General features: G+C 34.8%; 1 protein-coding gene across 2 annotated transcripts in view; it reads left to right on the top strand.

The window, feature by feature from the left end:
* Positions 1-506: 506 nt before the first annotated feature.
* Positions 507-25,218, top strand: part of pld5 (phospholipase D family member 5) — a 51,933-nt gene continuing 27,221 nt past the window's right edge. The window contains exon 1 of one of the 2 annotated variants that reach the window (XM_087256504.1): positions 507-772. In XM_087256504.1, the coding sequence (XP_087112630.1) occupies positions 605-772 (168 nt within the window). In that variant the 5' untranslated portion in view covers positions 507-604. Of the gene's footprint in view, positions 773-22,518; positions 22,791-25,218 lie in introns of those variants that run through there. The other variant, XM_087256505.1, reaches the window with a different exon arrangement.

Below are 25,218 nucleotides of genomic sequence, written 5' to 3'. Positions count from 1 at the left end.
GGGTGTTGTTTTCCTCAATTTCACTTGTTGTGGGGACTGAATGTTCACACAAATACAGCAAAACCAAATAATTTTGACCTTGTGGGGACAATTTGTGGTGTCCATGAAGAAAACAGCTCATATCAAGTATTTAAAAAATGTAAAAATGCAGATTGTTTCTTTTGTGGGTTGCATTTAAGCCAATGGAAGTCCCTATACAGACATCTGTACAAGTGTGTGTGTGTGTGTGTGTGTGTGTGTGTGTGTGTGTGTGTGTGTGTGTGTGTGTGTGTGTGTGTGTGTGTTTCAGTCATGCATCAGAGCACCACACACACACTGAGCGGAGGGGAGGGTTGAGGGAACCAGGTGCAGGATATGGGTCTGTCTGTTCATCCACTCCCACTCACTTTCTTATTCACTGTGCCCACTCAGACTCTGCCAGCCCCTCCCAGCAGGGCAAGGAGACCCCTTTCTGCCAGCATGTGGATGAAATCCAAAGAAATCAGGCTCTCTGCAAGGCACAGCTCAGTCCAGCACAGACTCCAACGGTGCTCGATGCTGGGACAGGCTCAGAGTTTCCCTCTAAGATACCTGTGGGTGAACATCTTTCGGATGCTGGAGAAGAATGCAAGACAGGAGGTTTGTTTCTGAGGCTCCGGGGTTGAGGCTTACACCTGATTTAGGGTTGTTTTCTGCACCTCTCGCCCGGCCGGGTAACAGTATGTTCAGTGGCGCCCAGCAGCAGGATTACTCTGCGATGATCTGGTTGAAGAGGAGAGATAAACTGGAGAGGGTAAGGCTGACCTTTAACGGCTGACCGCTGCTATTGACAGTAAGTGCTGACTGCTGCCCTTTACTCTCAGCACAGGAACCATCCACCTGTAACCATGCAGACACTGCACACACTGAGCTGATTACAGTGGAGAGGTGGAGCTGTGTGTCTGTCTGTGTGTGTGTGTGTGTACACTGAAAAAAATTGATTCATTGAATTCAACACATTTTTTTAAGGTAAGTGGTTGCAAACAATTAATATAGGCTGAATTTATTTATATTTAGGAATGTTCAACTGTTCATATTCAGTCCATGTAAATCGTTTGCCACCACTAACATTAAAAAAAGATAAGTAGTAAGTCCAATGATTTTACTTTTCTTTGTGCACTTGTTTATCTGTTTTATGAGGACACAGAATTGTAAGGACATGACCAACGCTCTCAGAAATAAAGGTACAATAGCTGTCACTGGGGTGGTACCTTTTCAGAAGGTACAGTTGAAGTCAGAATTATTTTCCCGCCTGAATTATTATTATCCCCCCCCCCCCCATTCCTGTTTAACTGATATATATTTTTGAACATATTTCTTAGCATAATAGTTTTAATAACTCATTACTAATAAAGTTTTTTTTATCTTTGCCATGATGACAGTAAATATTTACTACACATTTTTCAAGACACTTCTATACAGCTTTAAGTGACATTTAAAGACTTAACTAGGTTAATAAAGTTAACTAGGCAGGTTAGGGTAATTAGGCAAGTCATTGCATAATGATTTTTATTTTTATTTTATTTTATTATTATTATTTTACAGGGACAATGCTCATTAATCAACAGTAAAACTGTAAATAAGCCAGAGTTAGTCATAAGGGCTAATTGTCATCTGTTGCCCCCTGCCAGATTTTAAAAGGCAACCTAAAATAAAAAAACACATCATCACACATACAAAAACAGTAAAGTTACATATGACATAAGGATAAAAACATGTAATAAGAATTTCTTAAAATGTTAGACAAAATAATTACACATGATTACAAACTTGATTTGCTTTTAGCCATTTCTTTAACTTGTATTTAAAAGTAGAATAATAATAACACCCCTTAAATCAATCGGAATGTGTTCCAATAATGACTGGCTCTAACTGAGAAGACTGATCGTGCAAAAGTTGTACGTCTAAACTGCACAGCACAGTCTCCCCTGGTAACAGATCGTGTTGCTTGACCGTTATTGTTCTTGTGTGTCACAAACTCACATAATGGAGATGGAGCATATCCATTTAAAATATTAAAAATCATACAAGCATCAGCCAAATATTTCATATTATCGAAGCTCAGTAAATAATGTTTTTGTATTATATTACAGTGATGATAGCTAATAGACTTTTGATCAAATACTTTCAGTGCCTGTTTATAAAGTGATTCAACTGATTTTAAAACTGTTTTACTAGCATGTGACCAACTAGTAAGACAATATGGAATATGAGAAAAATCATGGAGTGCATAAAAAAAGTTTGTTCTGTAGACTATCAAAAAAATATATAGCTTAAAGGGGCTAATAATTTTGACTATAAAAAGGTTTTGAAAAAATTAAAAACTGCTTTTATTCTAGCCGAAATAAAACATAAAAAATATTATCAGACACACTGAAAATTTCTCTGCTCTGTTAAACATCATTTGGGAAATATTTAGAAAAGAAGAAAAAAATGAAAGGGGGGCTAATACTTCTGACTTCAACTGTACATTTTTGTTCTTAACAGCTCAGTTAAAGTCACTCTAAAAAACTCTAAAATGCATTTTTTGAGATGGTGACAGTCATATACACGTCCCACACTACTAAAAAACACTATTAGGACACAAATATTTCACTAAAAAGTGAAAATTGGTTGTTTTTGTGTTGTTTAGAGCAAATTCTATAAAATTATGCAGCAACATCATGGCGATGAGATCATTGTGTAAATCCCAGCGTGTAGATTAGATGTCTGTACCAGCGGGTACAAAATGACGTCTTTGAATTTTCAACACATCTGTGCATTGATTTATGAGAAAGACTTGGTTTAAACCAATCAGCATGCTCTATCGTGAACGAGATGCGACTTCATTAATATGCATGATATAGCTGCGAAGACTGATTTTAGTTGTTAAAATTAATTTCTAATACTAAACTAATCTTTCTAATCTAGTCATCACAATTTATTAAGACTTCGGCTTAGTCTTTGATTTATCCGAGGTTGTCACAGTGGAATGAACCACCAACTATTCTAATGGCCCATTTCCACTGACTGGTACAGTACGGTAAGGGTCGGTACAGGTCACCTTTATCAGGCTTCTGTTTCCACTACCAAGGGTACCTTTTTAGTGGGCGTGGTATACGACAGAGAGTTTTAGTCGCTGTCATTCTCGCTCAAATAAATGTGTACAGTAAAGCTGTACAGGTTGTTCACAAATCATATGAGAAGCACTTCTCACAAAACCGTGGCTTTATACACATAAATGCTTGTGTATGAATGTTCATTACTAACTTTTCTATGAACATGGTTTGATTATAACTGCAGATCAATGATGAGTGCGAAATAGCCCATACTATAACGACTGTGATTATATGAAATAAATAAACGCAACAGATATGAACACATACAGATCCTTACAGACACAATTTAATTTTAAAAATAAATAAAAACTAGGGACTAAATAAATATGGAAAGGCTAATAATTCTGACTTCAACTGTACATGCAGCTATACCAAAATGAGAAAAATATGGAAAACCACTTGAAAATGCTCAGTTTCTATGGATTTATTGTATTTATTAGAAGTGTATTTGAGTCAAATGTTAACGTGTTTCATTCTATAAAGGCTTTTCTTACAAAAATTGAAATAAAATATTAGAATTTCATGCATTTTTTAAGTAAAAATAATTAAGTAATTCAATATAATATAATATAATATAATATAATATAATATAATATAATAAAATATAATATAATATAATATAATATAATATAGTATAATATAATATAATATAATATAATATAATATAATATAATATAATATAATATAAAATAATATAATATAATATAATATAATATAATATAATATAATATAATATAATATAATACAATATAATTTAATATAATATAATATAATATAATATAATATAATACAATATAATATAATATAATATAATATAATATAATATAATATAATATAATATAATATAATACAATATAATTTATTATAATATAATATAATATGATATAATATAATATAATATAATATAATATAATATAATATAATATAATATAATATAATATAATATAATATAATATAATATAATATCAATACATAATTACAAAATATCTTCTAAAGCCATGGTTATACAAAAACAACTAACGTTTTTGTTTATTGTGCTATTATTTTCTATTCCTTATATTGTTAATATTCATATAATCACAGTTTTAAATAGACTACAATTGTAATATAAATAATTCATCAGCATCATAAGTGGTCAGCTCAATATCTCTCACATACACATGCTTATATTTAGAAACAGCTATTTAATAAGTGAGATTTACTGCCATCTAAAGGTAAAAGGTATAGAATTGTTCTCATTTTCTCTCATTTTTTACAACTATCATTACACCTACACTTTGATCTAAAATCAAAAGCAAAATAGGTGTGAATGTATTAATGAAAAATTCAATAAATGATTTATTACGTTCATTAATTATACTGGTTTAAAACAGTTAAAAGCACATTTATTAGATCAGGCATAAGCAAGCGAAAGATTATATTTCAGTACATAAATTAAATGTAAAACATGCTTCAAATGCAATAATAAATGACAAAATTGTCAATATACAACAGTGAGGATCTATAAAAAATAAGAAATTTAATTATAGAAAAAATATATATACATATATATATAGTTGATGTCAGAATTATTAGCCCCCTCTTTTAATTAATTTCTTTTTTAAATATTTCCCAAATGATGTTTAAGAGAGCAAGGACATTTTCACAGTATATCCGATAATATTTTTTTCTTCTGGAAAAAAGTCTGATTTGTTTTATTTCAGCTAGAATAAAAGCAGTTTTAAATTTTTTAAACACCATTTTAAGGTCAATATTATTTGTCCCTTTCAGCTATATATTTCTGGATAGTCTACAGATCAAACCATCGTTATACAATAACTTGTCTAATTACCCTAACCTGCCTAGTTAACCTAATTAACCTAGTTAAGCCTTTGAATGTCACTTTAAGCTGAATACTAGTTTCTTAAACAATATCTAGTCAAATATTATTTACTGTCATCATGGTAAAAATAAAATAAATCAGTTATTAGAGATGAGTTATTAAACCTATTGTTTAGAAATGTGCTGAAAAAAATCTTCTCTCTGTTTTATGAAATTAAAGTTAGGTTAATTATGTTATATATGCAAGATATATTAACTTATTAGATAAGAGTAGTTTCTTCAGTCTGAAAAAAAGTGATTTCTGAAGAGGCCTACTAATTGAATATATATTTTTAAACTGTTTGTATAGCCAAAATAAAATCTTTCGCTGAGAAAAAAAAATATGATTGGAAATACTGTCAATATGATCATATGTTTTCTTCTTAATTCCTATCAATTTTTTAGCTCTTTAAACTATTTTAAGATCAATATTATTAGCTCCATTAAGTTTTTTTTATTACTATTCAATAAATTACCTAATTGACCTAACTTATCATATTAATCTAGTTAAGTCTTTAAATGCCACTTTAAGCTGAATACCAGTAGCCTATCTTGCAAAATAAGTAGAAAAATATGATGCACTGTCATCATGTCAAACACAAACGAAATAAGTGATTAAAAATATTGTTTTTAAAATGTGCTGACAAAAATCTCCCCATTAAACAGCACCTGAGACTTGTTTTTTATTTTATTTAATGATTACAATTACACCGTAGGTCTTAAAAAAAATATTCACTTTTTATACAGCCAAAATAAAATAATTCAAACAAAAAATATGATAAGAAATACTGTCAAAATTATTCTATTTTCTCTTCTTATTTACTATCATATGTTTAGTCCTTTCAACTAATTTATTGATCAATTGTATTAGCTCCTTTAAAGTGTTTTTATTGTTTAAAATGTGCTGACAAATATCTCTCTATTAATCAGCATCTGAGACTTTACACTTTAATTACCTTTAATTGCAATTACACAGGAGGGCTATTTTTCAACACATTTCTAAACATAATAGTTTTAGTTACCAATTTCTAACAACTGATTTATTTTATCTTTGCGATGATGATGACAGTACAGAATATTTTACCTGATATTACCTAAATTAATCATTGTATGGTTTGTCCTGTAGACAATCTAAAAAATATCGAGGGGGCTAATAATATTAAACTCATTGATGGTTTTTTTAAAAAATAAAAACTTCTTTCATTCTAGCTAAAATAAAACAAAAAAGAAGAAAAACATTATAGGAAATACTGCGGAAAATTTCTTGCTTGGTTTTACATAATTTGGTAAATATTTGAAAAAGAAAAAAAAAACAGGAGGGCTAATAGATTTAACTTAATCTGATTATATACACCGAAACAGGCTTCATTTCCCTTTCTTGCCTTTTTACTACTGAATTAAATGTGAAACTGTCATATATCTGATATTTCAGTATGATGCCGTCAGGCTGCAGTAAAGGGAAGCATCTGTCTCAGTCTCTCTGTATTTCTCTCTGTAAGTGAAACGGGTCTCTTAGGAATTGTGGAGATGGAAGTGTCGTGATCTGCCTTCCCTGATAACAATTGATTACTGTTCGGTGATAAAAATATAAATCATGCTCAATGCCAAATCTGCGACTTCTCCTTCAACCTTAAAACCCAATTACGTAAGCAGGCCACTGTGACTGAATGCAGCACCTTTGCCTGTTGTAAAAAAAAAAGAAGTGCATTGCCTGATCAAAGCAGAGGCTTTATCTGCAGCTCCATAGATCTTGCTGTTTAGATGAGCTCTGTTTAGCCTTTGGCTTTAGACTGAAGGCTTTGAGATAAAGCTCAGATGTTTTAAGTATTCTTCTCTTGAGGGACATCTTGTCCTTACAAAACCCAATCACACACACACATCAAGCTTCAGTTGTTATTATTTGAAAGAGCATGCAAAAGAATACAAGAGATCTTCTTATATTATGCCTTCGGCTTAGTCCCTTTATTCATCAAGGGTCGCCACAGTGGAATAAACCACCAACTATTCCAGCATATGTTTTATGCAGTGGATGCCCTTCCAGCTGCAACCCAGTACTGGTAAATATCCATACACTCTCATTTACACACGCACTCATATACAGCCAATTTAGTTGCATTGTTTATAACTGTGGTCCGCAATATCCGGTACCGGTCCATGGATCAATTGGTAGTGGACCGCACAATTTTTTTAAATTACATTAATTATTTCTGTTTTATTTATTGGAGTCTAAAGGATCTTTTATTTTGAAAAATATTTTATTTTATTTTTTTATTACATCTCGATCACTTAAAAAAAATCTAACCCACAAGCTAGCAAAATGAGTAAGAAACAGACGCCTATGGAAAGTTTCTTACTTCAATGTTATTCGACCCTAAACAGAAACAAACAGTTGGCTGATTATTTATTATTAAAACAATAAAAGAAAAACACATTCTTTCTAAATATCGCCTCTGTGATCATGACCTAGAAATAGAAAAGGGCAGAAACCTGAAAACTCCTGGACTCCTAAAGAACAGAATATGTAAACAGTGTGACACAAACCAAATAGAGGATGAAACACACTTCTTTCTGTTCTGCCCCAAATACACCACAACTAGAGAACTATTTGCCCCCAATTTAAAACAGGAATAATTCGTTTTTTAATTTAAATGACTCTTTACCGTATACTCAGAGAGGATGAATTGACATCTAGACTAGCTGCAATATATGTATACACCCTACACACCATAAGAAATGGTTCATGTAAATTCATGTATTTAATTTAAATAATCTAAACCTTTTATTTTGTATTATTATCAAATGTATTATCTGATTTTTTTGTCATTTATTTCTTGTCTACTGTATTATTATTATTATTATTATTTGATGATGTTAATATATTACATATTTAAAATGCTTTAGCAATACTGTATTAAATGTCATATCAATAAAGTGACTTGAACTTGAAAAACTTGAACTTGAGAGAGAGAGAGAGAGAGAGAGAGAGAGAGAGAGAGAGAGAGAGAGAGAGAGAGAGAGAAAGTGAGAGAGAGAAAGTGAGCAAGCCGTGGTGCTGTGTCGCTTGTTATAGGCTGTCTGGGACTCTAGCCTCCAGTTGGGTGTTTTTTGGGAGGCATATTTAATCTCTATACATTTTACATTCTTCCTTGGCCCAATATGTACCTGCTATGTGAATAGAAAGAATGCTTATATGATAAATGAAACACAATCAATAGTTGGCAAATATATCGGGTGTATATGTTTGCAAATCCGATTTTGAAAGAGTCAGTGCCTCACCAGCCACAAACCTCACCTTACATCACCCGGCACTCATGTCTCATCACAAAGGGGCAAACAAAACTTACATTTAGCCTACAATCCTTGCACAATCTACACTTGTATTTGTTTTCTCTCTCTTTTGATAGAGCCCAATTTTAATGTGAGATTTTGGAACCCAGATCTAAACTTAGCAGGAACGGTCAGGAGTGCATTTCCCAAACAACGATGTAACTCGCGGCTGAACTATCATAGTACGATGCATCGTTTGGGAAAAGAACTATGTAGTGAGGAGGGTTTCCCAAAACCTGTAGTTTCTGTCGCAGATCCATCGCTTGAACCACGTTAGTTATAACGTAAAACACCCATAATGATGCTCTAAACGAGGTGGAGTAACAACTTCTTTAGAGAAGAACCCCATAATTTATTTGTGCAAATTATATTGTTTTACACGCACACACATTTAAAATAGAATATATTTCATATCAATTGAAATATATGTACATGGCACATATAGGGCCTGTTTTTGATTTACTAATATTATTGAGAAGTTGAACATTACATATTCTATTCTAAAACATGTGACTTACAAAAGCTAACACCATTCTAATATCATATAAATCATATAAATAAATAAATAATGAGGCTATTTATTATTAAATGAAATTTAATATTTATGATTTATTAAAAATGAAAAAATCATACTTTAGTAATAATATTAACACTAATAATTATTATTATTATTATTTTATTATTATTATTATGAAGTTTATTTGTTTTGTTTTTTTAAGTCTACATTTACAATTTGAGGCATGTAAACCACAGCAAAAGGTTCTAACCAGCAGGCCCATGTCAAATACAGTACAGATACTTAATAAATAACCTACTATGAATTAAAATAATCAATGTATGCTTTTAGTTTTCACAAGCTTTGGAGGCATAACATAAATTTTGCTTTTAAATAATAGGTCACCTATAGCTTTCGCCATGAGGCTGTGTTTAAAATGACATCAATATTTTCAAAGTGCACTGCAAAGGGAGCACAATTGTCAACATGAAGATCGCTAAAACTGAACTGTAAAACTGATTTGAAAGCAAACTATTACTTTAATAATTCCAGCTTTGAATGTTAGAATGTTCTGAATGAATAGGGCATAAGGGGGATAAGTGGGAATAGAACACAGCCAGGAACTATGTTTCTAACTACAGCTCCAGAGGTATAGTTGTGTGCGCAAGTTTGCGATGCAGTTTGCGAATGTTGCGATGGATTTGGGAAACGGCAAATCAACAAACTATGTTTGTAACGACGGAACTTGCAACCTTAGTTGGCTAACGATGGTTTTGGGAGACGCACCCCAGGTCGGGTATATAACAAGGCGGGTCGGGCAGCAGGTGAGCAAAGACTGAATATACGGTGGGAGTAGTCGAGTGAGGAATAAAATCCAGCAGGAGCGAAATTAAAAATCCAGGCCTACACAGATCTCTACATGTAAGCTCCATACCGAATGACAACTGGCCCTGCCGGGACTCAATCCAGTGACTTTCTTGCTGTGAGGCGACAGTGCTAACCACTGAGCCACAGTGTCGCCTATTATATCGCCCCTTTAAAGCAAAATCATGATGCAGTAAGAAAGAGCAAGAGCAGGATCAATTTTCCAGGCTAAAATGCAATGTAGCCACTTTCTTGCCCTCTCCAAATAATCCAAGAAAAGGCTCCGACCATTTTTTATATAAAAATAATGAGACAGTGTTCAGCTAGGCCTGTTTTTTTTTCTTCTTCTCAATAGCCATAGTGATTTTATAGTCTCTCATGTGTGACTCTCCCATTTATATCAATTCTAGCTCTTCCTCTGCAACTTCCTGGGTGGATTCTGCCCTTTTATCAAAGTCAGCCTGACTGCGTGCTTCATCCTGGGGTTTTAAGTGCGATATCCAGCAGACAGGACCAATAGCATACACACTAAACACTGATGTGACCCTCGGTGTGTGTGACGCCCACGCACATCCGCTGACCTTAAAACACACTCACACACGCAGCAGGAACCAGTGAGTCAGGGATATGGACGCAAATGTTTCTGACACTCATGAAAAATCACAGCCAATGTACATATTGATTAATCATGCTTGGCCTGTGTTGTTATAGTGTAATCGGAAGGGCCAGACAGACCATTTTTATTTAAAGGGGACCTATTATGCAAAAATCAGTTTCTAAGGGGTTTAAACACAGTTGTGTGGCAACAGTCTGTGAATATAACCTGCATCTATTAGTAAGAATTTATTGACTTATGATCACACTTCATAAAAACAGTCAGCAGAAACACTTTGATTGAAATTCTCCCATTTGTACGTGTCATCAGAGGGGGAAAGCCCCGCCCATTAGTGACAATCTCTCCCTCATTAGCATAGGATGCTAGTCTTGTTTTTGCATCTGCCATATGCTGACACAGGCATTTGTAGCTCCGCCCTCTTTTGAAAAGAGCACAATCTCATTTGAATTTAAAGCCACAGTCACCAAAATGACACAGTTACAATCGAACCCTAAAAGAGACCATTTCAAAGAGTTATAAAATATTGTTTGTGTGGTATATTGAGCTGAAACATCACATACACACTCTAGTGACATCAGAGACTTATTTTACATCTTGTAAAAATGTTCATAAAAGGGCCTCTTTAATTAAGGTTTACAAAGCAAATCCAATTAGATCCACTTCTTTGGTAAATAAAGCAACTCTCATATACTTATATATATCTATTAAAAAATGAAAATATTACTTAATAAAATTGTATAAATTATCAATTATAAATTATTATTTTTTATAAATTATAATATAAATGATAAATATTGTTAATAAATCTTTATAAATATTTGAAAAAATAGAGTAAATATATTTACACACATTTATATAAGTAAATAAATAGACTATGTTTACATGGACATCAGTAATAAAATGATTTGCTTTAATCTGAAAATGACAATAATATTATTGAGTTGCTTTTTGAATGTTTTTTCATGTTACTAATTTACATGTTATAGTACCAGTGGTGGAAAGAGTACTGAAAAATCATACTCAACTAAAAGTACCATTACTTTCCTAAAAATGTAGTGCAAGGAGAGTAAAAGTGTCTGTTGTGAATATTACTCAACGTATCTGTAAAAGTAGCCCTTTCAAATGTACTCAAGAGTAGTGAGTAGTGAGTATTGCGCTGTAAAAAAGCTGATGTGTTTACATGTCATTTGTGGATGTGTGTAAACATAACATTCTGTAGTGCATTTAGTTATTTCCCAGCAGGCACACAACGTCATAAGACATTTATATTAGGTTAGATTTAGGTAGTGATGACCAATGTCTAGCCAGTGTCTAAGGAATATGTTATGTTGACGTCCAATAACGACGTCAAATGATGTTGATATTTGGTTGATTTTAGGTTGTGTTGGAAAGTGACCAAAATCCAACATCGAGCCAACATCTTAAACCAACGTCAAATAGTGACAATTATTCATCAGGTATGGCAACCAAAATGCAACATCTGATAGACGTCGCAGTAGTAACGTCCACACGTCAAGCTGTAACATTATTAGACGTAATATTTGGTTGATTTTAGGTTAGATGTTGGACATTGACATCAGCCTGACGTTGAGTTCTGACGTCAACCTGATTTTCATTTCCAAACAAAATGCAACGTCCCCACGACATTGGGATACAACATCAATCTGACGTCATATTGGCATCTTGTGCTTGCTGGGCCATTTCGGTCATCATACAGTAAACATCCGTCATCTTCTCATCAAACATGCATCTAAACAGTCTCTGGGTCGATGCATGTAAAGTTTTTGGACATCTTCTTGAACACTTTTAATGCTTCCAAATGGTTTGCTGCAATTATATAGCACTCGTGGCTTGGACAGGAATCCCAGGACTGATTTTTCTAATCCCCATAGACAAGAAAGAAATAAAGTAGTTACTGCAGGCTGAAGGAAAATAGTGGAGTAAAAGTACCAATACTGCCCTAAAAATTTACTCAAGTAAAAGTCCACATTTTTAAAACTACTTAGTTAATTACAACTCCTGAGAAAAACTACCCAATTACAGTAATTTGAGTATTTGTGATTTGTTACTTTACACCACTGTATAGTACATAGTTCGATTAACGTCATTCCGTCACCATTCAATGCTAGTTTTTGATGCAACAACAGTTCATGTTTGTCACCACACTCTCAGAAATAAAGAGACAAAAGCTGTCAGTCACTTTTCAAAGGGTACTTTAACCGCTGCAAGGTACACTTCTGTACTTTTAAGGTTTACTTTTGTACCCTTAAATTCAAATAAATTTAGTTTAATTAATCTTTAACTCTATAGCACTTTTATAATGTAGATTGTGTCTAAGCAGCTTAACATAAAAGTTCTAGTAAATCGAAACTGCGTCAGTCCAGTTTTCAGAGTTCAGTTAAGTTCAGTTCAGTGTGGTTTAATTTTCACTGCTGAAAGTCCAAACACTGAAGAGCAAATCCATTAATGCGCAGCTCCACAAGTCCCAAACCAAGCAAGCCAGTGGCGACAGCAGCAAGGAACAAAACTTCACCAACTGACAAACGTAAAGGTAAAGAAAACCTCAAGAAAAACCAGGCTCAGCAGGCCCATTTCTCCTCTGGCCAAATTTCCTGTGTGGAGCTGCAGTCTAGGCGCTAAACGTAGCTGGAGGCTGCCTTTAAAGTACTTTGATGTACAGATTTGTACTTTTTTAGATATTAACATGTATCTTTAAAGACCTGTTGGGAACAAAAAAAAGGATTCACTGTGACAGATTTTGTACCTTTATTTCTGAGAGTGCATATGTGATTTTGGTCATTTCCTTGAACTGCAGTTAGTTTCTCATTCTTGCAAACAGATGACGGCAGAATCAAATTCTCAAGCAACAGGCCAGCTCTGCCATATCGCTCACTAACTTTTCATTCATGCCCCCGCTACAAATTCACTTCAAAGCCAAGGCATTTCATAATGTCCGTTTCTTCCAGAATTCTCAGCAGTCATCGTTTCCCACTCTCACCAAAACTGCTTGAAGCCACTCTTATTTGTCATCAAATGCCTGAAAACTGCCATGTGCAGAGGTGGGTAGAGTATCCAAAATCTATACTCAAGTAAAAGTACTTGCGGAATCTTTTTACTCAAGTAAAAGTAACAATCTTAAAAGTTACTTGAGTAAGAGTAAAAAAGTATTTGATGAAAAAATGACTCAAGTAAATAGTTACTAGTTACTTTTCATTATATATATATATATATACAGCTAAAGTCAAAATGATTCGCCCTTCTGTAAATTTTTTTCTTTTTCAAATATTTCCTAAACGATGTTTACCTGAGCAAGAAATTTTTCACAGTATTTCCTATTATATATTTTTCTTTTGGTAAAAGTCTTAATTTATATCGACTTAAATAAAAGCAGTTTTTATGTTTTTATAACCATTTTAATAAGGTTTAAATTGGGATAATATTGACACTTACCAGTAGGGCATGTTTTTCTTTAGGTTGGAGCTGTAACTCATGTTGCAATGTCAGTTCGATGTACAGGGTGGATCGCATTATCAAACTATTCTTGTTGACATCTTGGAGTGAAAACGGCCACGTGTGACCTGGTCTGATAAACTTACAACACAAACAGCGTGACTGTCTTTCTCGAAACCGCAGATGAATGAATCATATTTATTATCATTTGACAGTAACAGAGGAACGCCGCCAGATGTAGCGAAGTAAGAGTAATGATCTTTCTCTAATAATTTACTTGAGGAAGAGTAAAAGGACACATTTTAAATGTACTCAAAAAGTAAACGTTACACTACAATTTTACTTAAGTAAATGTAACAAAGTAAATGTAATTCGTTACTACCCACCTCTGGCCATGTGTGCATCCTGTTGCATGATGGCAAAAAGTATTACACATTGGTAATAGTTTGATTAAGGTGTTTTCATGTCTGTACTGCACTTCAATTATGCAGCTAAAATAAGAATTCTCCATGTCTTTTTTCCGATGTTTAGTTTGATTATGACTTAAGTCAGATTAAGTTGATCAAAAATCACTGTTTACATGGTAGACTCTTATTCAGAGTATTGTCTTAATCGTATTAAAATCAGAGTTTTGGTGTCCATGTAAACATACTCACTGATCTGCCAAAAATCTGCATATTCTCATGTGGGCCTAGCGATTGGGTTCCTGAACACTGTGTGCCAGCTGTGGGAGTTCTGGTGTCACGGTGGACAATAAGGTCAGTCACTAGAGCAGGTAGAGCGTCCTAATGAGTCTTATGGGAGAAAGACTGTCTCACTATGGTCCCCTAATGATGCTCTTCTACCAGAGGTGTTGCTGTGGATCAGATGCTTCAGCTCTGAGCTTTTGTCCAGGAAACATTCTGTAAGGATGCTAAGGACATGACCTGCCTAGAGTTTGACAGCTGCTTTCACTCGAAATGATGGAGCATTCATAAAAACCGTCTCTGTTCAGGAAAGCGGATGATGGTATGATAGAGTGGTTAAAGCTCAGGGACTCTAATTGGATTATTGCTTAACAGAAGGTTGCTTCAGGACGACTGTACCGATAATCAGGCCCAGGAGGACTCTGTGTAATATTTCATCATTTTCCGTAGCTTATTTTGAGAGTTAAAATCAGCTAAAATGTGCTGGAGGGGTGTAAACACTAAGATTAAGTACTTTAATGTTGGAAGATGAAAGTACAGAATAATGGATTTAGAAAAAAGCAAGGAATTTGATTACTAATAAGGTGTAACTATTATTGTTATTTATTCTTTCTCCACTTGCTCTCTGGGGGGGATTCAGAACCCTACAACATTTTCAAGAAATACGCTTTTGCACTTTTTAGATACTTACACTCACCGGCCACTTTATTAGGTACACCTGTCCAACTGCTCTTTAATGGTAATTTCACATGACAGCAAGCATTTAGGCATGTAGACTTGGTCAAGTTGCAGTTCAAACCAAGCATCAGAATGGGTGATTTAAGTGACTTTAAGCGTGATATGGTTGTTGGTGCCAGAAGGGCTGTTTTGAGTATTTCAGAAACTGCTGATCCACGGGGATTTTCATGCACAACCATCTCTAGTGTTTACAGAGAATGGTTAAAAAAAGAGAAAATATCCAGTGAGTGGCAGTTCTGTTGGGTCAAACTATAGGTTTTGTTTAGGAAAAGGGGTGGGTTGGGTCAGTCGGTTTGCCAGTCAAGCTGGATTTATACTTTCGCCTGGTGCCACATCGCACACCAATGCTGACTGCCCGCGCACCTCACAAAATGAATGATGCTTTTATACTTGCTTTTATGCTTTTATAAAAAAAAACACCGTAAATCAGACAGATAAACAGAGAAGTAGAAAGTTTCTGGAACTATTTCATATCATTAATATCATTCAATATTTTTAAACTAATTATTTGTATTATTTTTTAAAATTATTTTAAGATTATAAGGATTATTATAACCATTCAAGATTTTTTTTTTTGTTTATCAAACTTTGATGCATCACTTGCTTTTGTTATATCTCGGACAGTTTTACCCATTAAAGTTTATTAACATATTAATGAAAACAGAATATGAGTTGCTTTACGAATATATATATATATATATATATATATATATATATATATATATATATATATATATATATATATATATATATATATATATATATATATATATATATATATATATATATATATATATATATATGGCAGGAATTAAAGCGGAAAAAGTACATTTAATAAAAAATACAGATTTTTTTTTATTTTTTTTTTTATTTAGCCCGCTCCACAATTCACACATTCTTGTCTGGCTAGTTTCTGTCCTATCCTTATGCTAAAAGAGCAGTAATGGTCCAACATTCCTGCCTATTATTACCAATAAAGCCTAAAAACAGGCCATCAGTATATCATAAACCAATAGGTTCAAATATTCCTTTACAGTTATCCAAGAAATGATGTGTTCCTTCTTTCGTTTGTATCTATTAAATTGTTTTAAATTCAAAATAATAGGATATATATATATATATATATATATATATATATATATATATATATATATATATATATATATATATATATATATATATATATATATATATATATATATCAGTGTAAAACCTATGACTTGTGGATAAGCATATTTCTGTAATTGTGTACCTGGGTCTCCACATTTGCCATGGCCTCTTTTGACTTTAACAAACTTATCCCTCAGGTTTTTCTTAACTTTTGAACAAAAACATTCCTCCTTTCCCACTGCTGTTGCAATTTCTAGAATTATTCAAGAATTATTGATTATCTGGTTATTTTTATGATCACGGACCATAAAGATGTCTGTACAGTCGTACTGTTTTTGACAAAATCTCTTCAAAGTGTTTCATATTCAACTCAAATGAGTTGAACTGTTCGCTTGAGTCTAAAAAAAATCATGCTCTCCGCCAACCGAAATCATGTCGCACGCACCCAAAGTGAACCTCCGCAAACACTGCAATGGTGTCACATTCACCGCATACACTCAAGCGAACTAGCGGATGCATCGAGTATAAAACAAGTTTCAGTCAGTCACTTGACAGCAAGTCAGTCAGCTGTAGAGAGTGTGTGTGTGTTGTTGCGCCCCCTGGTAGATTTACGCAAGAAGAGTACATACAATCGGCACTCATAAGAGACATTTGAGATCTACAAAATGTGCGAACAGTGGCCTCTGGTGAATTCCTGAAAACAAAAACTGTGAGGAAATATACCTCCGGGTACATTTCTTGTGCTCTCTAAAAATGTAGACTCGAGTACATATCTGCAATGAGCCTGGGTTCCTTTAAGTGCATACTGCACTGGAGTTTTTCCACAACATCTGTGTCTGTCTTAAGCATTTCTTTCTACAAATTCTCTCAAAAATGGATGCAGAAACCACACAAATAACCGTCTTTATGATTAAGAATCATTCACTCAACTCTGATGAATGAAAAACACCATATGCAGTTTGTTACTCGCCAATATGCAAAGGTTTTGCTTTGACCACTGTGTAATTTTTGTTGAAACATAGTTCTCAAAGCACAAATTGTACCACCTCGTCCTCCATGTGAAAAAGCTATACACAATCATGTCTTGAATTCAAAGCAGACACAGCTGGTACTACATGCAGCGCATCTCGCCAAACCACAAATCCCTCACTTGCTGCATTTTAAAAGCCAAGAACTGGAAACAGAAAGACAACACAAAACTCACTGAATTGTACGACCTTGAAAATACACTACCTTGAACAGGCCGACAAACTAAAGTAAAGCATACAAGAAAACAAACAGCATTTAATTCACTTTAATAGCATTTTTTGACATCAATAGCTAAAATATTGATCAAGCAGACACATCAGGGAACGGTGGAAGCGAGTGACCGGCGGTTCAGTCCTGTGTTAGTCTTTTTCGCTATAGGCTCCATCAGAGAAACAGCAGATTGTTTTCGTTGTATTTCATCATGTACAACGTCAAGGCCCGAAATAAGTTTTCCTCCTGGCCGTAAGGGTCCTCTGTCAGAGAAGGACACAGTCAGGTTTGCTTCCCTCATTTCTTTTATATATTACACTCTGTCTGCTGTACGTCTCCCTGGAGAAATGACTCACCTAGTAAAGTCTGAGCCATCGGCCTCTTGCTCCCCACCTTTTAATTCACTCTCTCTTATTGCTATAATATTTTCCTCTAAGTATTTAGTCAATACAAAACTTGTAGGAACAACTGTAGCATAGAATTATTTGCCCTCCTGAATTATTAGCCCTTCTGTATATTTTCTTTACCAATTTCTGTATAATAGAGAGAAGATTTTTTCAACACATTTCTAAACATAATAGTTTTAATAACTCATTTCCATGCCATGATTACATTATATAATATTTTACTAGACATATTTTAAGATACTACACTGGAAAAAAGCTTTCATTCATCCAATAGGGTATTATATGGGAGCTAGTGTTTCTTCCCACACTGATTCACATCCGCTGAATGGCTAATATGACTTTTCCATTTTTTACTGTTGCTTTTTCAGCATCTGTGTTGTAATGTATTTAAAATACATTCAGTTAAATAAACTTAAAATGATTAAAAAAAATTTAAATAAAAACTTTTAATAAATAAAACAAATATGACTTTTTCTAGAAAAAAATATTATAGGAAACACTGTGAAAAAGTCCTTGCTCTGTTAAAATTTTTAAAAATAAAATTGGATATAAAAAATGTTCGGGCGATTCCAAGCTTTAAAAGGCAGTGAAGCAAAGCAATGCTTTGGTATTTGAAAATAATCCATTCATTAATTTTCCTTCAGCTTAGTCTCTGATTTAACAGAGGTTGCCACAGCGGAATGCACCACCAACTATTCCAGCTCATGTACACCCATACGCACATATTCATACACGCTATGGCCGCTAATTTTGTTTAGCCAATTCACATATAGTACATGTCTTTGGACCAGAACCAAGTTAAAGTTTATTCTAAAGTCCATTACCCCAAGTCTATGCAAAATATAGCCTAGCACTTACCATCAGTAGGTCTAAACAATATACTTTGCCGTCAACTAGGCAGGCTACACAATTTAAGGACATTCTATACCTTACGAGATTTGGATCTGTTGTTGTTAAGTTTAGGCTATATTTCCTACTTAATATTAATTTCCTTTAAAATCTCTAATACCATTATTATACCTGGCTGCCGGTAAAATATAACCAGCCTTTCAGCAAAGTTTATTGATTTGGCATACTGATATTCCTGTGCTATTGTGGACAGTTCAACAAAAACTCCCTAACCTGAGACAGAGAAAATGAAATCACACAAATGCTTAAGTAAAATCAGATGCTTAAATGTTGAAAGAGGTTTGTGATATAAGAATTACAGTGAAGCATTGATCAAATTTAACCCCATTTTCCACAGAGCAATTGACTTGAGGTAGCCTGAAAAAAACAAACAAATGTATGATTACAAATAAACAGCCCTGCTGGTTTTTTTAAAAGGATAAAATGATTCAGTCAGTATTTTTGTTTTATAATCTAAATTTGTGGGACATGTGATATATAGTAGCTCCTCCCCCTTTTCTAAAAAGCCAATAGCATTTAGTTTTATCACAGCTCTGCCAGTGAGAGTGGTTGAGGTCAAGCACATCAAATGAATAGCAAATAACAAGCGTCTTGAAGGGGGCGGGGCTACCGGGTTATGTCAGATACTAGAGAGCATTTGATTGGTCAAGATTTGATGAGATATTGAAAAATGAGGTGATGTGAAAACATTGTTGATCCATTAATGCAGAAGTGACAAACTGCAAGCTTTGGATGCTTATATTATGTCTATATCTTCTAAATGCAAATTTTGTCACTATTTTGTAGCATTATAAATATCCATTAACATCCTAGACCTTTGACCCAACGCTGGAATAAGACAAAGTGCTTTGATTAAAGTAAAAAAGATAGTATTTTAAAAAGCATAATACTATTATAATTATCCCTCATCCAAACTTTTTAAAATATTAAATCTTACTTTTTAAAAACCTAACCAACACTGTACCCCTTTACTGTACATCTACAAAGCGCAGTTGCTGTGCAGTGATGGAGTGCTTGGTGTTTTGAGGTGAGGGGCTCAGCTGTAACTAATGGACGTCATGCTGACAGTGACCTCTATTTGGAACTCATGGTTATATCGAGAGGGTCATTCCAGCTTCGTTTCGCTCTCCTTTTCCTTCTCTGAAAAGTTATGCAATGGATGTCCCAAAACACAAGCGCATATATCTGCTGTCTAACATCCAGACAGCTCTCTATCGTAACTGCGATCAAGTGGACTTGATCTAGCTTCATCAGACAGCTTGTGCTGACTCTGATGTGCTTGACAAGAGAAAGAGTTGCATTTAAATATGCTTACTCCACACACTCTATCCCATAATCACAGGGCTGTGAAGTGTGCACACTGACTTTTCTCGTTAAGCAATGATACAAATCCCAGCTAAGGAGGTCGTCTGTATCTCGTGAGTATAGGCAGTAATTAACGGAGCATAAGTGAGGTGAGATTCAGCAGCAGTCTCCCGCTGCAAGCAGCAGATGCTCCATTCTGATGCTTTAATGTGCCAAGAACAACTGCTGAGGGATTCCTCAGAAAACCTTTATTAATTCAATCTATCTATTTATCTATCTATCTATCTATCTATCTATCTATCTATCTATCTATCTATCTATCTATCTATCTATCTATCTATCTATCTATCTATCTATCTATCTATCTGTCTGTCTGTCTGTCTGTCTGTCTGTCTGTCTGTCTGTCTGTCTGTCTGTCTGTCTGTCTGTCTATCTGTCTAGCCGATTTGATTGTTATGACTCGATTGAATGGACGTTCTCAGTGGTTATCAGCCAGAAAGATATGGGTTAGTAAGGGCCTTCTGCGCCTTCATTATGGTTAATCAGCTATATTATAAAATTTCCCAATAATTTTATTTTATTAACATCTACCTTTACCCCAACGCTAAATCCAGTCGTCATAGTAATGTAAAAATAGATCTGGATCTGGAGTCTTCTCTATTAGTATAGCTGATTAACCATGTAGATGGATAATAACAGCCTTCTGAGCCTACTAGTAGGCACAGAAGGTCCCTACTGGCCCATATTTCCCAGCTGATAAGCACTGACAATTCCCATTCAATCGAGTTACAACAATCGAAGCGGGTGATCTATCTATCTATCTATCTATCTATCTATCTATCTATCTATCTATCTATCTATCTATCTATCTATCTATCTATCTATCTATCTATCTATCTATCTATCTATCTATCTATCTATCTATCTATCTATCTATCTATCATATCTATGATATATTTTACATCTTTTTTGTAATACGAAAGTATTAAAAAAAAACAGTAAGACTAAAACTGAAATAAAATCATATATATTCCTTCGGCTTAGTCCCTTTATTTACCAAGGGTCGCCACAGCGGAATGAACCACCAACTTATCCAGCATATGTTTTACACAGCAAATGCCCTTCCAGCTGCCACCCAGTGCCAGGAAACACCCATACACTCTCAGATGCACACTCATACATTCATTCATTCATTTTCTTTTTGGCTTAGTCCCTTTATTAATCAGGGGTCGCCACAGTGAAATGAACCGTCAACTTATCCAGCATATGTTTTACACTGTGGATGCCCTTCCAGCCACAAACCAGCACTGGGAAACACCCATACACTCTTGGATTCACACACATACACTACAGCCAATTTGTTTAATTCAATTCACCTATACTGCATGCGTTCGGACTTTGGGGAAAACCTTCTTGCTAGTGTTAACCACTAAGCCACCATGTCTCCCCTCATATTAAAATCTCATTCATTCAATCATTTTCTTTTCGGCTTAATCCCTTTATTAATCCGGAATCGCCACAGCAGAATGAACCGCGAACTTATCTACCACATTTTTACGCAGCAGATGCCCTTCCAGCCGCAACCCACCTCTGGGAAACATCCATACACACTCATTCACACTCATACACTACGGACAATTTAGCCTACCCAATTCACTTCATCTTTGGACTGTGGAGGAAACCGGAGCACCCGGAGAACATGCAAACTCCACACAGAAATGCCAACTGACCCAGACGAGGCTCGAAACAGCAACTTTCTTTCTGTTAGGTGACAGCACTACCTACTGTGTCGCCCATATTAAAATCTCCAATCTTAAAAAACTTTTGGAAACTTAACACCCTTTTCCTCATGAAAACCCATCTAACTCTCAAGTAGCTTAGTGTTTAATGTAATTTGCTGTCTGAGGGAAGCCAGACATTAAAGCAGTCTCTTCTGGGATGTTTCTTCCTCTTATAGCATGGTGCTTGAGATGGTGAGATTGCCTGTGCTGCATAGCGGTGACTCTAATAAACAACTTAGACAGATTAGTTCACGGGCCGGCCAGTCGGTTGTAAAGATGCTGAATTATTTATAGTGTGAATGTGTCAAGATCATTTATGCTCGCGCTGAACTTCCATCTACCGGGCTGGATGGGAAAAGAGACAATGCCTTAGAGATCCTCAGAGTCAGGAGGTTGCGTTTTATAACATGTCTTTTTTATTTGTCCTCTTGTCTTTTCTTCTGCTCGAGCCAAATCCATTTGCACTCAGTTTTGCTTCACAGGGCAGGTGAGAAAGCAGCTGAAGGGAGGAGGGATCGTACACTGTTAGCCCAGCATTGGATGTTTCCAGAGAGGGAGTGGACTGTGGTTTCTCTCTCTCTCTCTCCTCCTCTCTTTCTTTCTCCGTCTCCATCACTATGGAGGAAAAGCACACAGGCGGTGGAAGCATGCATGAGCTCAGGGCGTTAAAACAAAAAAGCACAGCGTCTGTCTTTCTGGAGACCTGAAGATCCGTTATAGTGATGAGCGTGCGAGAGAGGCTGAGCGGGACACGTTACCAGGGAGACGACGGTGATGATGATGATGATGAAATGCATTAGCCTCTCGTATGGCACGTTTCCTCAAGTCTGAAGGAACTTAAAAAGCTGTTATGCCAGCTCCTGCCACTCAGGAGAACATCATGAAGGTGAGGCGCAACTTTCTCTTGAGGAAATATAAAGGCTATCTGGAAGATCTGGAGGTGTTCAAATTGATGTGGGTTCTTGCACAGCTGCATGGGATATGATTTTTAATATTGGCTGAGTGTCCTATAGTGAAACTACAGTAATGTATTGGTCATATTTCACCTTACCAAAAAAAGGGGGAGAAATATGTTTGTGCACAGCAGAAGTCATTTAAGTTGAGCATTAATATATATGTGTGTGTGAGTGTGTGTGTGTGTGTGTGTGTGTGTGTGTCTATACAAGCAAGCACACACGCACACATAATTATAAGGTTCTATCTGTGTTCTGAATGATTTTGAGATATTGAGTTTCAAAGTTTTGTGTGTGAGTTCAATGTGTGTGTGAGTTTTCTTTCATACATTCACATGACAGAGACCCTCTAATCGTAAATGATCAAAATTGAATTCATTCATTCATTTTCTTTTTGGCTCAGTACCTTTATTAATCAGGGGTCGCCACAGCGGAATGAACCGCCAACTCATCCAGCATGGGCTTTACGCAGCGGATGCCCTTCCAGCTGCAACCTATGACTGGGAAACATCCATACACTCTCTCATTCACACACACAGACTATGGACAATTTAGCTTACCCAATTCACCTATGCCGGGGCTCAAACCAGCAACCTTTTTGCTGTGAGGTGATTATGCTACCGACTGTTCCACCGTGCTGCCCCTCAAAATTGAATTAGAAGCTACTAATTCTAAAAAGTCATTCATCGCCTGGAATTATAAGGTTCTGTCTGGCAGATCATAAATTGAAGCTTTGCTTTTCAAAATAAAATCAGCCTGCTTATTAATTTAATAAAAAGACAGAAAATTGGTGTTGAAACAATAAGTTGATGTTTAAGAAAGTAATTTTTTTGCTTTCTATAATATTTTTTCATTCATTCATTCATTTTCTTTTCGGCTTAGTCCCTTTATTAATATGGGGTCGCCACAGCGGAATGAACCGCCAAGTTATCCAGCATGTTTTACACAGCGGATGCCCTTCCAGCTGCAACCCATCTCCTTACACACTCAACCACTTCAGACAATTTAGCCTACCCAATTTACCTGTACCACATGTCTTTGGACTGTGGGGGAAACCCACGCGAACGCAGGGAGAACATGCAAACTCCACACAAAATTGCCAACTGACCCAGCCGAGGCTCGAACTAGTGACCTTCTTGCTGTGAGGTGTCAGCACTACCTACTGCGCCACTGCGTCACCCCCATTATATTTATTATAATGTAATATATATTAATACACACTCAGAAGTAAAGATACACAAACTGTCACGGGGGGAACCTTTTCAAAAGGTACATATTTGTACTTAAATGGTCTACATTAGTACCTCAAAATTATATATTAGTATCTAAAAATTTTAAGAGGAACACTTTTGTACTTTTTAGGTACTAATATGCACCTTCAAGGTAATAATAAGGACCTTGTAGGTACAAATTTGTACCTTTTGAAGAGGTACTATCCCAGTGACAGTTCGTGTACCTTTATTTCTGAGAGTGTAATACAATTGAAGTCAGAATTATTAGCCCCCCTGTTTATTTATTTCTCCAATTTTTCAACAAATTTCTAAACATAACATAGTTTTAATAACTCATCTCTAATAACTGATTTATTTGATCTTTGCCATGATGACAAGACACTAATATTATAAGATACTAATATTCAGCCTAAAGGGCATTTAAAGGCCTCACTTGGTTAATTAAGTTAACTAGGCAAGTTAGGATTATTAGGTAAATCATTGTATAATGATGGTTTGTTCTGCCGACAATCAAAAAAATATATAGTTTAAGGGGGCTAATAATTTTGACCTTAAAATGGCTTTTAAAAATTAAAAAATGCTTTCATTCTAGCTGAAATAAAACAAATAAGACTTTTTCCAGAAGAAAAAATCTAATCGGAAATACTGTAAAAAAAATTCCTCACTCTGCTAGACATTATTTGGGATTTAAAACAGAAAAATAAATCAAATAATAATATTTATGATTTCAACTGTATACAGTATATAGAATATAATATTATATACAGTTGAAGTCAGATTTATAAAACCCCCATTTTAAATGTTATTTCCTTTGTAAATATTTCCCAAGTAATGTTTACAGAGCAAGGAAATTTTCACAGTATTTCCAATAATATATTTTTCTTCTGGAGAAAGTCCTAATTGTTTTATTTCGGCTAAAAATAAAGCAGTTTTTTAAATTATTTTAAAAACATTTTAAAGTTAAAATTAAGCTAAAATGATTTGCGTGGGTTTACTCCAGGTGCTTCGGTTTTCCCCACAGTCCACAGACATGCGGTACAGGTGAACTGGGTAAGCTAAATTGTCCATAGTGTATGTGTGTGAATGAGTGTGTATGAATGTTTTCCAGTGATGGGGCTCAGCTGGAAGG

The sequence above is a fragment of the Danio rerio genome, chromosome 6, assembly GCF_052040795.2.
Source record: "Danio rerio strain M-AB ecotype USA chromosome 6, GRCz13ab, whole genome shotgun sequence".
Taxonomy (NCBI): Eukaryota; Metazoa; Chordata; class Actinopteri; order Cypriniformes; family Danionidae; genus Danio; species Danio rerio.
Note: the sequence above shows the minus strand (reverse complement) of the source record. Positions and strands in the feature narration are given on the sequence as shown.